Raw genomic sequence first — 15250 nt, forward strand, 5'->3', positions numbered from 1 at the left:
GGGAGGGAGGACATCATCTGTACAGCCAATTTGTACAACATCTGTACAGATCCAAGGACAAAACAAAAATCACTAAGCCAAAGAAAGTACACCAATACCAGCCACATATCTGAGAGGATTTACCGTTGAACCATACAGGAATTTGTGGGCATATATTTCATATGTGTGGCTGGAGCAGAGATTAAGAAGTCATTTTAAAAGACCTATGTATGCTTTGATAACAGGTTGGTGAACTCTATGCAGAGCTCCTCTCTGCATTGCCCAGGACAAATGTCAGGGAACTATTCGGAGTCCTGGAATATAAAACACTTCTAACAGGGGTGGGGATAGAGCTCTGACCAGAAACACACAGTGTTCCTAAGTAGTAGAAATAGAGTCTTCACCATGGACTAGAATAAGATTCACTAGTTCTTCAGAAGTAGGACATGTAGTAGCAAGAGCATAAAAGTTAATTAGGGCTCCTGCTACTGGAAACCCTGCTGACGGACATTTCTATAGTTACAATGCCTACAAAGCACAACCTCTAGATACAAGGCAAACAAAACAAAGATCAACCAATACAGGAAGCTTTAATATCACACAGATTTTCCTATCACCGAAAACACTACCCAAATAGACAGAGAAGAAAACATATAACAGTGTAGACATAGAATGAGTACCTGCATTCATGCAAGTGTTGGCTCAGACATATTTTGTATCTACACTCAGGTATGTGACCACATAGAGAAAATCACCTGTATACACACAGGTGACCATACTGAAACAGGCCTGCACCACCAGCATGAAGTAAGTGACTGCACATAGTCTGTAAGTGAACATATACAAATGGCTCCAGAGAGATAGGTAGAGATTCACTGAGTCTGCACTAGCCCTGTCAACAGTCAGTCATAATGGAGGAGGAGTTCATGGGGTCCTATTCTTCTCTGATACAGTAGTGGATACTGATAGATTTGGAAAAGGAATGTAAAATCAAGCCCCTGGCTGGAAAGCTCAAAAGCCCTGAAGTAGAAACCACTATTGCTGTTTTGCTAAATGGTCATGTTGTAAAATTACCTTTTAATACTTGTTTATACCTACAGACTTGGGCTATTCTTAATCTCAATGAGTGAACCTTTTTTTTTTTTTTTTTTTTTTTTTTTTTTTTTGCAGTGGACTGCAGTCAATGCAGACATTCACAATTGATCAAAGTGCTGAAAATAAGAGATCAAGTTATCATCCCTTAAGTGGGACATATTTGTCATTCCCTATTTTCTAATAAGGTTTACGAAATGTTGGCCAAGAGGACACAAAAACAATGTATGAAGTGGTAGATGGAGAGGAAAGATATAAAATGCAGTCTTCTGAACATGACTCAGCTATCAAATTCATGAACTCACTGTGGTTACCTGCACACAATAAGGACAGTCAAAACCCTGACGTGGGTTGAGGTTTTCTCTAGGCCCACTCCTGAGGTCCTGAGGTGCTACTAGAAGCTGATAGTTGCTAGAAGAAAGAGAACCATCCTTCTTTTTTTTTTTTTTTTTTTTTTGAGAGTATGGGCTACTGTTAGGCTTCCCATCCTCCAGTAGATGGTCCCATATTCATGAACCTATGGGCAGCACTAACTAGACTTAATGGTCTATCAAAAAAAGAAGTGAAGGAGCAAGAGGAAGAGGAAGAAGAAGAGGAGAAGGAGGACGAGACATGAAGCTGGAAGAGGACAGATTGAGGAGGGAATTCAATTCTCCCAAAAATAATGATGATGTTCTATTTTGTGCATATATGAAATTCTCAAGAATAAAGAAATATTTAAAAAAATAAAGAAAAAAACAAATAAATCCTGATGGGGATGTAAGGAAAAGGGGAACCTGTGTGCTGTTCTGTGATGGGAGATGTCATTCTGTAAATATGTTTCTCATACTGGTTAATGAATAAAGCACTGTTGGCCAATAGGGAAGCAAGATAGGCGAGACTAGGAGACAAGGAGGAGAGAGGAAGTAGTAAGGAGGGGTCAAGATGGAGAGACTGGAGAGAGCAGAACCGCCAGCCGCCTCTCTCCGGTAAGATGAAACCATGTGGAAATACATAGATTAACAGAAATGGGTTAATAAGACAGAGCTAGCCGATAAGAAACTAGTACCTGGCCAACAGCATTATATCAAATACAGAATCTCCATATGTTAATTGGGGCTAGTGCGACTGCAGGACAAGACCAGCGGTGGAAGGAAAAACCTTACTCCTTACAGTTCTGCGAATGGAAACTGGTACAGCCATTGTGGAAACAATAATGGGCCATCAAAAGCTAAAAACAGAACTACTGCATGGCCCAGTTATATTATCCCTGCATATATATTCAAAAGACTGTGAGTTAACACACTACAGAGATACAAGCACATGCAGCTAGCATGGATATCCCATCAACAGCCAAATGAGTAAAGAAAGACATGTTACATCTATACAATAGGGTGTTAACCATAAAGAAAAAATGAAATCATGACAAGAAAATGAATGGAATAAGCCAGACTCAGGCAAATAAGAAAGATACATAAAGCCATATATACTCAAAATTTCTCCACACATATTTATATAACATCAAAGCAAAAGGGATACTGAGAGAAAAAAGGTTAGAGGGAGGTGAAAAATGGCAAAGGAAGGAGAGGAAAATGGACAGGCTATGGAGGGTGAATATGAATGAAGTACCTGGTATTGAAAAATATTGTCTTTATGAAGCCTACCAGTATATATAATACACACCAATTAAAGAAAATTTGATAGAGCCTTTGAAGATGAATAAGAGGGGGGAAAAACCTGACATCAAAGAAAAGGGAAAATATGATTACTGCATAAATTTCATGAAAAAAGGATTTAAGGACAATAGACTTTGGAATTAGACTACCAAGACTCAAATGCTTACTCTACTAGTAACTATGTCTGTTCCCTCACTTGGAAAAAGGTACTAAGAATACAACCAACTGCATAGCATAAATGTGATTATATATAGCAGGCCTAAAAATACTACTATTCTGAAGAGTAAGTTTGTCTGTATTGGTTATAGTACACACACTGGCTGCTGTTTGAACACATTTTCCCTGTTATATGTTCATTTCCTTTTATCTGATCTATTCTACCTAACAGTTCTATATTACATAGGCTTATGACTAATTCAGTTTTTATATTTCACATTTAAAACAGATGGAAACAAGGCTAGATTCCAGGATTAAGATCACTGGCTTCAAAAGACCTAGGTTCAATCCTGCACCCACGTGGAAACTCACAATGGTCTGTAACTTCAGCTGCAAGAGAGATGATGCCGCCTTCTGGCTTTCCTAAGCACCAGACACAAAAGTGGCACACTGACGTACATATAGGCAAACACTTATACACAAAATATAATAAAATGAAAACATTTTTAAATAAAAAAGAAAACTAAGTAATGATTTTGAGTTCAGTTCAAGAGAGGATTAATGACAGAATCATCAACTAAACCATATTTTGTGATTACTACTGAAGAATTGCTAGTAGAGATTTAGGCACAAGATCACATCCATTTACACTGATGGGAGACCACACTATATAACAAAAGTCTGGTACCTATACCTAGTTGACAGGGTAAGTAAAGTTTATAAAGCTAACAGATTCAAGGTAAGACCAAACAGGAATAATATCTTTTATCTACATTCTCCTTAGAGTCTAGTCTGTGTTAACTCTTCACAAATAATTTTCTGAACAAAGCAAAAATGCTATGTTAAGCTTTCCAAACACATTTATTTCATCCCTCAAAATCCAAAGGAAAACTCTTAATGTCTCAAAAAGAAAATCTATATCAACAAAAATTAGGGGGAAGTGGTAGTGATTATTAAAAATAAACCACTTATTTTATATATTAATATTGCTTTCTCTTTTAAACAAAAAAATACAGGGAGACTGGCAACATGACTTAAGAATTAATAAATTATTTTATCATTGTGATTTAACAATCTGCAATTAGAAATACAGTACTCATCTCTTTCTCTTACAAGAAAATAGAGGAAGAGTGTAAATACACATGCCATGTAGCTTAACCCCAATACTTTACCTTTTAGGGCAGATACTAGACAATTCTGACATAGGATACTTCTTATTTTCCTGAATATCTGAAACACCAGGTTCTTCACTACATCTGGATAGCTCTATTTTAAAGAAATACACAGAATTATCAGATTGTCTTAAAAGAGCCTCATTGCTCTGAAAAGCTTAGTTTTTCCATAACTAAACTTAAGCTTTAATAACTTCACTACTTTCAAGCCCCCTGGTAGTCTTTCTGCATTTCTCCTTAACTAGTATTTTCCCACTGGGATGTATGTATATATGTATGTATGTATGTATGTGTATATGTATGTACATATATGTATGTGTGTGTATGTGTATCCTCATTTTTTATTATCCAATAAAAATGTCTTTTTCCAGTGGTCACCCACCAACCCAGAGGCTAAATTTACTTCTGTATAAAAAACACTCAACAAGTCACACACACACCCCCAGGAGGGTAGACCCTAATAAAATACTAATATAAATCTGTATTTTCAAATACTAGTTGTGACTTAGCAACCTTCCTAATCACTGTTTAGTCCTCCCAGGCTCTATAAATTCACCACTGTTGGCTTAAACTCAAGTTTATTTTCTTCCCAGAGAACTTCATTAATCTGCAATGAAAATTTGATGCCATTATCTATTATAGTTCTATTCCACCTCTCCCCCACCACCTACTTGCATGTGTACTCCCTCAAACTTAAGAGTGCTAATTTATGTAATTACTCTTGATCTTGAGTTCTCATTTTCTCCCCTAACTTTACCAAAATTCTCACCCTATAAACAAGTATATTATAAAAAAAGCAAAAAAAAAAAAAAAAAAAATTATACTCACTTCTACTCTCTGCGAGTGTTTCCTATCCCTTACTGCTACCCCAGTCCTTCACAGATCTACACATACACATATACGGTATTTTCAGCTTTGTTCTGCTTCAACCTGGCTTCAGCAAGTAAAGTATAATGGGTCATGACTGCTAAATCACAGTTGTCTTCCCTTCTTTGACTTCAGAATTGTTTCTAATTTATCTTTCTATCTTTCTTTGTTTGTAACTATGCACACCACATTGTAATACAATGAAGTTCTAAAACAAAGTACTTTTTCTTTAAATTGTTCTTTTAGGAAATTTTTCTCTCAATTAAAAACATTTCCCCTAACTGGTATACTAATAACCAATTATTTTCACAAAACCTTTTCTGATTATCAATCTTCATGAAATTCTGCAGAAAAAAAAATATCCTAAATTTTTGTATATTGCAAAATCCAAACTAGAATTATCTTCGGTAAGAAAAACCAAAAGTAGTCAGACCATATTCACAATTAAAACTCACCTGTGCTTAGTTCATCTGCCTCTTTGTTAGTATTACTTCCTCCCAGTTTGACAGTCTCATCCTTGTATACCTATGTAAAAAAGGCATTTTCTTCAATGGAGTATCAGTTTTAAATGACATTAAGGTTAAGTTTGTTTTATATTGCTTTACTTTATAAAGACTATTTAAAGTGCTAGTAGATTTCTTAACATTTTAAAATTGGTGAAAAAGGAGGAAAAAAAAGCAAAATAATATACAAACTGATTTAATTTTTTCTCACCAGTATCTCAAAAATAAAAATCAGGAGAAGCTTCTCTCCTACTGATTAGTGTTTATGGAGCTGGAAGGTCTGTGTATACCAGCACAATGGAAAAGAAATCATCACTATTATCTAGCTATGAGAAGACCTGCAATCTATAATAATGACACACTTGCAAGATGCATAAGCACAATGATAGTACAAATGTTTATTAGCGTAACCAACCACTTTTTAATATTGGATTTAAGCACCATTCCATGAGACAGAACATGTACATGGCATTGCTACAATATCCCAGAACCCGAGACTAGGTAAGTCTTGGGAGATTTCCTAGGGGGAAAACCTACTATATCATTCTGCTAAATAAACACAGCTATAAAACAACTCCTAATGGCATATTGCTATACCCACGTACCAGTTCATTGCTCAATTCTCATTAGAGAGAAATTTATTCTTGCAGTAGATGGTAACAAACAAGATATAACTTTGAAACACACATAAAGTGATAGATTTTTAAGGACTCAGCTCAAAGTGAAATGACTTTATCAAACTTCTCTTCCCTCAAGGCTCAGAGTCTATGTGGATGAGTAGGCAAAACAATTGTAAGAGTCAGATGACGCCAAGAAAACTGCATTTTCCAGACACAACAGTGATGGGAGATGCCATAATTTATATATGTTTCTCATACTGGTTAATGAATAAAGCACTGTTGGCCAAGAGGAAAGGAAGATAGGAGGGACTAGGAGACAAGAAGGAAAGAGGAAGTAGGAAGGAGCAGTCAACATGGAGAGTCTGGAGAGAACAGAACCGCCATCCCTCCGCTCTCGGTAAGACCATGTGGAAATACATAGAAATGGGTTAATACTTAAGAAGAGCTAGTCGATAAGAAACTAGTACCTGGCTAACAGAATTATATCAAATACAGAGTCTCTGTGTATTATTTGGGGCAGGCACGGCGGCGGGACCAGACCGGCTACGGGAGGAAAAACTACTCCTTACACAACAGGACTGATGTACATTATGAACTCAGAGTAACAACACACACAAGACCTACACACATTCAACTGGACAAAAATCCCAGCACTGGGGAAAGACAAATAGGCACAAAGTCCCACCCCCAACACAAGAAACTATTTTCAACTGATACTTGTTGGGAAAGAGAAAATCAGTTTTCTCCAATGAAGTGACACTAGCTATATAAAACACATTGCAGGACAGGCCCCATGCTCAGAAATAGTTGGCTAACACAAAATGGACTCCATGTTTGTAATGTGCTTTTATCAGTGTTTTCTTTAGGTATCCTTTTTATTGTTTTCCTTGCACATCCACCAAGGTCACCCCCCTTTTATGTTTTTGTTATGAGAGAAAGGATATGAAGTTGGGAGGTAGGAAGATCTTGTACAAAATTGTTTTAATCCAATAAATGCAAGAAATAAATAACTTTCCTAGTTAGCTTTCTAATTATACACTTCCACATTTGTTTAAAATATGAGGAAAAGCAATGAATGCAATTTTCCCCTAAACTAAAAAAAAAATAAAAATTAGTTGGTCTTAATCTTTCCAAATGAATACAAGCATACACACACACACACACAAACTCAATTATAAATGTTACTGTGAAAAATACTCATGAGATAATATTTACATTGGAATGAAAAACTCACATGCTAAATTTTCAAACCAGGATTCCCTATATGGTAAATAAGGTATCTACCTTTAGGCAGCCATTACCATACTCTTTTCTGGAATTCCCAAAGCTAGTAAGATATAGCAGTAGTATTTATAGCAAAAATAAATAAAAATAAATGAATCTGAGATTCTAGCAGCTTAAATAAAGCCCCTGTAAATATAAAAAAAAATTTTTAAATTCAATAATAAGGTCTAAGGAAAAGTAGTGTACATGAAAAGCAAAATACAGAAAGCATCTTTGTGCTGTTTCATAATTCAGGCTTATAGCAGTCACTTCATTTGCCCTCTCCCTCTACTCTTCCCTCTCATCTGCCAGCAATAATGAGTTCTTTCTTAGCTACTGCTCTACTGCCATGCCTGCCTGCCTCTTATAATGTTCCCCACCATGATAATGGACTAACCCTTCAAATCTGTAACTACCCTCCAGATTAATTGCTTTATTTTATTTATTTATTTATTTTTGTAAGCTATCTTGGCCATGACGCTCTTCACAGCAACAGAACTAAGACAAATATGGTACTTATACTCTTTTTCTTTCTTTCTTTGTGTCTTCTGGGTTTTTTAATTTGTTTGTTTTTAATGTTGCTATTGTTTTTGAAATAAGGTACTACTATGTAGCCCTGACTGGTCTGGAACTCATTTTGTAAAGCAGATTCATCTTGAATTCACAGGTTCACCTGCTTCAGACTCTTAAGTATTGGGATTAAAACCATGCACCCCTATGAAAATTCGTATTTATGTTTTTATAAGCACCATTATAAATGGTGAAAAAACATTAATCACATCTGAAAAAGATCAGCTATTATTAATTAGCTGTCACCTACTTTTAGTGAGATGGAAATTTCTATAACAAAGCAGCATTCACAGAACACAGTTATTTTACCTTTCTTGGCTGATTCTTCTTGCTTCTTTTATTGAGAAGAGGCTTGCCATCAGCAAAGTTGGTAAGAATTACTGCAATGGCTGTAAGAGTTTTGCCCTTTAAAATATTTTTAAAAGACAAATGGTCAGACTCTAAAACTCATCTAGAAAACATTTTAAAACCCATTTTAAAACAATAAAATACTGAATATAAGTCAAAGCCACAGCATGCATGATTATTAAACTATATAATTGTTAATAAAAAATAAGTATTTCATTTAGCGAAGAAAAATTTCTTCTAAATTACTTATCATTTATGATTGACTATAAGCACCAGAGAAATGTCATTTTATTGAATGACTTCCACTCTACATTGAACTATCATTTTATCATGAAACTAAAATAGCTATTTTCAATGAACCTCAGTTAATTTAAGATAATGAAGAATTTGAAAATGCATATGAAGACAATCACCTTCATTATTTTCAATAGTAAGAACAACAGTAATAAAATAAATAAAACTAGTTCTTTTAAAGAAGTCCCCAAAGTCTGGTCCTCTCATACCCTTTCAGGAAAATGTAAGATAAAAAATTATTTGTGTGTATGTGTAAGTGCATGTGTGAATATATGTATGTATGGAGGCCAGAAGAACCTCAGTAGCAGTTCTCAGACACTGCTACCCAACCCCTTTTTGAGACTATAATAATATCATCTCCCTTCAAACCCTCCCATAAACTCTTCCTTTCTCTTTCAAATTCATGGCCTCTTTTTTTTCATTAATTGTTATTATATGCCTATTTGCATACACTCATATACTATTATTACTTGAAAGAATGGGCAGCTGTCATTGTTAATGACTGAGTATCTACAATGAATTTTCTTGAAAGTAACCAATGTAAGGTTACTTTCAAGAAAATTGTCTTTAAGGAGAAGTACTGTATTTGTTGCAAGGGTTAATTTCAATTTTCAATCAAAAGGTAAAATGTTATAAAACTTGCACATTAGAGTATGAGTAAAGCAATAGCCAAGAAGATTTTCTCATAAGATTAGTAGTAATGTTAAAGAATACAAGCTTTCAATACTGCAGGATGAAGTCCACTATATGATGTGGATCTACAATTAGTACTTTCCAATGGGCAAGCAGCATCAGAAAATCAGTATTAGGTAAAGCATTCAATGTAAAATAGATGGATTTTTATCATAATAAATAACTGGAGTATAATTGCCTAGTGGTTAGTATCTTTAATGAATACTTGAATTTTAGTATTTTATCTTAAAAGCTTTCAAAATACTTGTGAGATTAATATCAATTGTCAACTTCACAGGAACTACCATCTCCTGGAAGACAAACATCTGGACATGTCCATAATGAAGTTTCTTTTTTTAAAAAATCTGGTTAATTTATTTAATTCTGAAAGATGGAGATGTGAGCAAGATGGTCACTGCTCCTTTTACTTTTATTTCTTGAAAATTTTTTAAAAATATTTTTTCTTATTTTACCTATCAATCCCAGTTACCTCTCTCTCCCACCCTCCCATGACCCCCACTACCCCCCATATACTCTCCAGGGAGGGGAAGGCCTTCCCTGAGAGATCATCAAAGTCTGTCAAGTCATTTGGGGTAGGGCCTAGGCTCTCCCCGCATGTCTCTAGGCTAAGGGAGTATCCCTCCATGGGGAATGGGCTCCCGAAGTCCATTTGAACTAGGGATACATCCTGGTTCCACTGCCAGAGGTCCCATAGACTACCCAGTCCTCCTAGCTAACACCCACATTCAGGGGGCCTGGTTTGGTCCTATGTTGGTTCCCCCAGGTGTCAGACTGGGGTCCATGAGTTCCTACTTGCTCAGGTCAGCTGTTTCTGTGGGTTTTCCCAGTGTGGTCTTTGCCCCTTTGTCACTCTTCCCTCTCTGAAACTGGATTCCAGTAGTTTGGCTCTGTGCTTAGCTGTGGGTGTGTACTTCTGCTTCCATCAGTTACTGGGTGAAGGCTCTAGGATGGCATTTAAGGTAGTCATCATTCCCATTATGGGGGAAGAGCATGTTAGGTGGCCTCTCCACTATTGCAGATTGGGGCATAATGAAGTTTCTTGACTAGGTAAATGAGGCATGATGAACCACTCTGTGTGTGGCACCATTCCATCAACAGGGGTGATCATCCACCTCCATTTCTGCCTTTTGACTATAGGTACAACATGACCACCATTCACATTCCTGCCCTTGTACCTTCCCAAGGATGAACTATATTACCCAGAACTGAAAGTCCAAAAAAAAAAAAAAAAAAAAAAAAAAAAAGATTCCTATCTAAAGAGATATGATACTATGGTGATATTTTGTTTTTTTGATCTAACTTACCTGTAAATCAGAGGGCAGAGATACCACTAGTTAACCATAAAGGCCATAAAGGTGTGGTAGCACACACCTTTAATCTTAGCACTTGGGATCTTACCATGCCTTTGATCCCAGTACCTGTAAGGCACATGCCTTCAACCCCAGCACTAGGGAGGAACAGGAAGTGATATGGGTGGGCAGAGAGATGAATATAAAGTAGGCAGAGAAAGAAATTAGTCCCTTTCCAGTCTGAGGATTTCAGAGGTTAAGAAGTCACTCTAGTGGCTGGCTGCTCTGCTTCTCTGAGCTTTCTGCTTTCACCCACTAATATCTGACTCTGGGCTTTTATTAATACCAACTGAAACTTGTGCTATGTGATATCATAGAAATAAGAAAAGCAACTAATAATACTTTTCCCTTTATAATATATGTAAGAAAAAAGTCAACACAATCCCAACATGCCAAATAACATAACAATTAGACAGTTCAGCTACTACTTCTTCACCTCAGCATCAAAACAACTTGCAAAATTAAAGTGACAGCATTCTCATAAAAGCTGCTAGTGTTTAGAACTGTCTTTAAAATACATTATATATAAGATTTTTGTCTATTGTTCCTTTTACATATTTCCAAACTACTTTAATGCCTAAAACTATAAAAGAGCTCAAAGTGACAATTCTGTGACCAAACCCACAGGAATGGCTGGCTATGGTAACCAGTCACAAATATCTACTATGTTACATACCCAGTGTTTGAACTAGAATATGATTTCAAAAGACATTGTCTTCTTTCCTCCCACAGAAAAGCTGTTATTAAAAATGCCAAGGGGAGTTAAATGTGTAGGACAGTAGGTAGGATGCATGCCTAATACAGCTGAAGCCCTAGATTTCATCTCCAGGATGGAGAAAGGGAATGGGGGCAATAGAAAACTGCCAGCTGCCAGGGGTCTGAAGAGTCAAGATTTGGTCTTTCAATTTAGTTCTGAGTAGAGAACCTTAGTGTTAACAGGAATACAACCTCTAGGAATGGGGATGAATACTCCTAGAAAATGTCACTGCCTATCATGGCCTCACCCTACTTGGGAAGTCCCAGGAGCTCCTAAGCATGAACTCAACCATGAAATATAATTCTGTCTTCAGCTTACCACTTTCTTGTGCTGCACGTAAGAAGAATGCCCTAGGAGATGGGGGCACTGCTTTCTGTCCTCTTCCCATGTCTATCTACCTTAACAGGCCTATTGGTCCTGATCCCATCCCCTGTCCCACTCCCTTTGTCTACTTTATTACTGCCACATTCTGAATTTCTATCACACTTGTTATGCTCCAATCTGACTTGTCACCACAACTGTCTTACTTTTTGTGCTACCATCTGACATCTCATGGCTCCTATATAACTTTCCATAAATCAGGTCAAACTCAGCACCTGCATTATTGTTTCTAAACTTCTCAGCAGATCTAGTGACACTGAAGTTGGGGTCATACAGCGAGCCATGACATGAGACTAGGGTCCACCTTACAATATAAGGGAACCTGTAGGAAGGGACAGCCACCTTGCCCTAGCTTAGGTTGATGGTAGGCCCTCCAACCAGATAATCACAAAGTCTATGGGATCATCAGCATAGTCCTGATCATTTCATTCTCTGGAATCTAAGGATTAAGGATGTCTGTCTTCACTGAGCAGTCTGCAACAGAAGCACAGCAAGAAACAAATAGGCCAGTATAGCTAAACAGGGTACAAGAAGGCTGTGAAACTATTACTTCTCTATTGTTGACATTACTGCTAATGCCAAAGGACTTCTTTCTTAAAGCAAAAAATGAGGTGCAGGTTCCTTAGTGGGAACTAACTGGGCCTTGCCTTTCTACTATTTTTTGCAATGATGGGGACTGAACTTGCTATCATTGACCTTTACTTTTTAAAAAACCCATGAAAGGCAGGTTGCCCTGAATTCCAATAAATAGACTAGAAATATATGCTTATATACTCATTGATGTTAATGCATTCTGTTACCCATGTTTAACTATTCTTTGTATTTGACTCTTCTGTTGATTCCTTAGAAGCCCCTAAGGAAAAAAAAAAAAAAAAAAAGTAATGTTCTGTCTACATTGAAAGCACAATCTAGTCCTAAACTAGCACCCAATTTCAACTTTAAAATTTCTATTTAGAAAATTGTAATTGCAAATTAAGATTTTTCTAACTGAAGAAAAATGAAAATTACCAAACCCATATCATCAGCTAAAATTCCTCCATGGACATTTTCCGGTCGTTCTTTTTCAGAAAAATTTGTTATTGTGTTATAATAGAAGTCATTTCGCTGTTCCCAGAATGGTGGAAGGTCTTTGCTGTTCTCTCGTAAAATCATCCAAGCCAGAGCTTGTTTTTGGTGTGGAAGCAATGGGGTCTCAATAGCCTACAAATACAATGTCATAGAGAAATACAGTGAGTCCTTTTCTTTCTTTCTTTCTTACTTTCTTTTTTTTTTTTTTTATGTTGTTGTTGTTGAGACTGGGTTTGTCTGTGTAGCCCTGGCTGTCCTGGAACTAGCTCTGTAGACCATGTTGGCCTTGAACTCACAGAATTCTGCCTGTATCTGCTGTCTGAGTGCTTGAATTAAAGGTGTATTCCATCACTGCCCAGCATCTGAGTTATTTTCTTATACTTTGAAATATACAAATTACTAAGACAGTTAATAATTCTGAAGATTTACATTTGAAATGTTGATTTACATTTTTGAGTTCTTTATATTTTCTAGATATTAACCCCAAAACAGACATGAAACTGGCAGAGATTACCCCAATGTTCTAAACCATCTTAGCAGCCCATTAACTGCTTCCTTTACCATGCAGAAGCATTTCATTTTATGCACTACCCTAGTCAGTTCTTGAAATTATTTCTTGAATTTTTAAAATCCTTTTCTGAAATTGAAATATCTATCAGCAAATGAGGAAATAAAGAAAACAAGCATTTCTCATAAAATAAAATATATATGGTCACTAGGTAAGTAAAAGAGTGCCCAATGTCCTTAGCTATGCACTAAGAATTCACCTTTGTAAGAACAGATAGTTTTAAAAACCAACAGAAAATGTTCACATGGAGTGTTCACATGGAGAACACAGGAGGAAGGGAACTTTTATATAATGGTAGTGAAAATGTAAGTTAATGCAACCACTATCAAAATCAGTATGAAGGTTCCTAGAAAAGCTACAAATAGAACTACCATATAATCCTGCTGTGAATAAGCTCTTCTAAGTTTAATGTGGCATTACAACAGTACTATCAGCAGTAGACAATCAGCCTAAGTGCCCATCAAAAAGTAAATAGACAAAAAAAAAAAAGCAGTGTATTTACACAGTAGAGTTTCATGTTTCATGCGTCCATAAAACACAAAATTATGAGTCTAACAGAAAAAATAGATAGAATTGGATCATTATTATTTTGTGGGAAAGGCCAGGCCTAGAAAGAAAGACTAGTGTATTTTCTCTCGTGTTAGGAACTTAGGGTGTGTGTGTGTAGATATCCATATATACATGAAAATAAGAAAGAAAGGAAAAGGTAACAGGGTATGAATACAATGAATCTCAAAATATATTGCCTACCTGAAAAATAATGTTATTATAAAGCTTACATTTGATATAAAGCAATTGTTAAAAATGCACAGGTTCTATACCTCAGCTGGCTCCATTTCACTAGTTTTCTCATCTTCTTTTAAATCTTCAAATAATTTGTCAAATTCCGTTTTGAGCTACAGTTAAAAAATGATTAATACTGAACAAACCAATCAAAGTAAAAATTGCATATAATTCAGACTTCAAATCATTTTCATTGAACAAGTCAAATAATCAAGTGTACATAAAATGAGTATCTGAGACACTAAACTACTTACTGACAAGCACTACAAGATGATTTCCCTATAGAAGTAAATGTACTCATTTCAAATGAATACATAAAAGATCTACAAAGGACATGGCTATAGCTGCTGAGAGAGCACTGGCCCAAACATTTACAAGGCCCAATCCTAAAGCTACTGAAAGGACAGTAGTGAAGTCATAAGATGCCAGTCACAATCCTATCACAAATGACCCTGAATATGCCTTTATCTTACTTTCATAAAATTAAGAACATGAAACAAACTGCCAAGGGTCTCTCTCTCATTAGAACTCTATCATTCTGTTAGCATTTAAACTATTTTAGAAGACCTAAGTAAGATACATGTAACTTGCTATGTTCTACAAGACAGTAGGATAATTTCAATATTAGGCTAATGTAACTGACCATTTAAACTGATCTTGTTCCATTTTAACGCAACTTACACTGTATGTCTTACAATTTCTTTTATAAATTAGCATATTAATGCATAGCAGTCATCTAGAAAACATCATACCAGCTTAATAGAAGTGGCTTACAGTTTGTCTACAAGGCACAACCCTTCAACATACAGGGAAAACTGTAACTGGGAAATAAAAAGAATACCTCTAGTGGATAGACATATAAAATGTTTCAATGTTTTTGTCTAAAACCACTAAGGGATATAAACAGTCATAAAAATATTTAAAGGCATGCACCACCAACACCAGGTGGTGCATGCCTTTAATCCCAGTACTCAGGAGGCAGAGACAGGCAGATTTCTGTGAGAGTTTGAGACCAGCCTGGTCTACAAGAGCTAGTTCCAGGACAGCCTCCTAAAACCACAGAGAAACCCTGTCCTGTCTCAAAAAACCAAAAAAAAAAAAAAAACCCAAAAAAACAAACAAACAAACAAAA

The 15250-nt window shown here is 36.1% G+C and overlaps 1 protein-coding gene across 1 annotated transcript in view; it reads right to left on the bottom strand.

The window, feature by feature from the left end:
- Positions 1 to 15250, bottom strand: part of Hltf (helicase like transcription factor) — a 57889-nt gene that overhangs the window by 34472 nt on the left and 8167 nt on the right. Inside the window, exons 5-9 of the mRNA XM_051185924.1 lie at positions 14157 to 14231; positions 12708 to 12899; positions 8187 to 8282; positions 5377 to 5446; positions 4055 to 4148 (exon numbers count right to left, since the gene is read on the bottom strand). Coding sequence (XP_051041881.1) covers positions 4055 to 4148; positions 5377 to 5446; positions 8187 to 8282; positions 12708 to 12899; positions 14157 to 14231 — 527 coding nt within the window. The remainder of the gene's footprint in view (positions 1 to 4054; positions 4149 to 5376; positions 5447 to 8186; positions 8283 to 12707; positions 12900 to 14156; positions 14232 to 15250) is intronic.

This window comes from Phodopus roborovskii, unplaced genomic scaffold, assembly GCF_943737965.1.
Source record: "Phodopus roborovskii unplaced genomic scaffold, PHOROB, whole genome shotgun sequence".
NCBI classification, from domain to species: domain Eukaryota; kingdom Metazoa; phylum Chordata; class Mammalia; order Rodentia; family Cricetidae; genus Phodopus; species Phodopus roborovskii.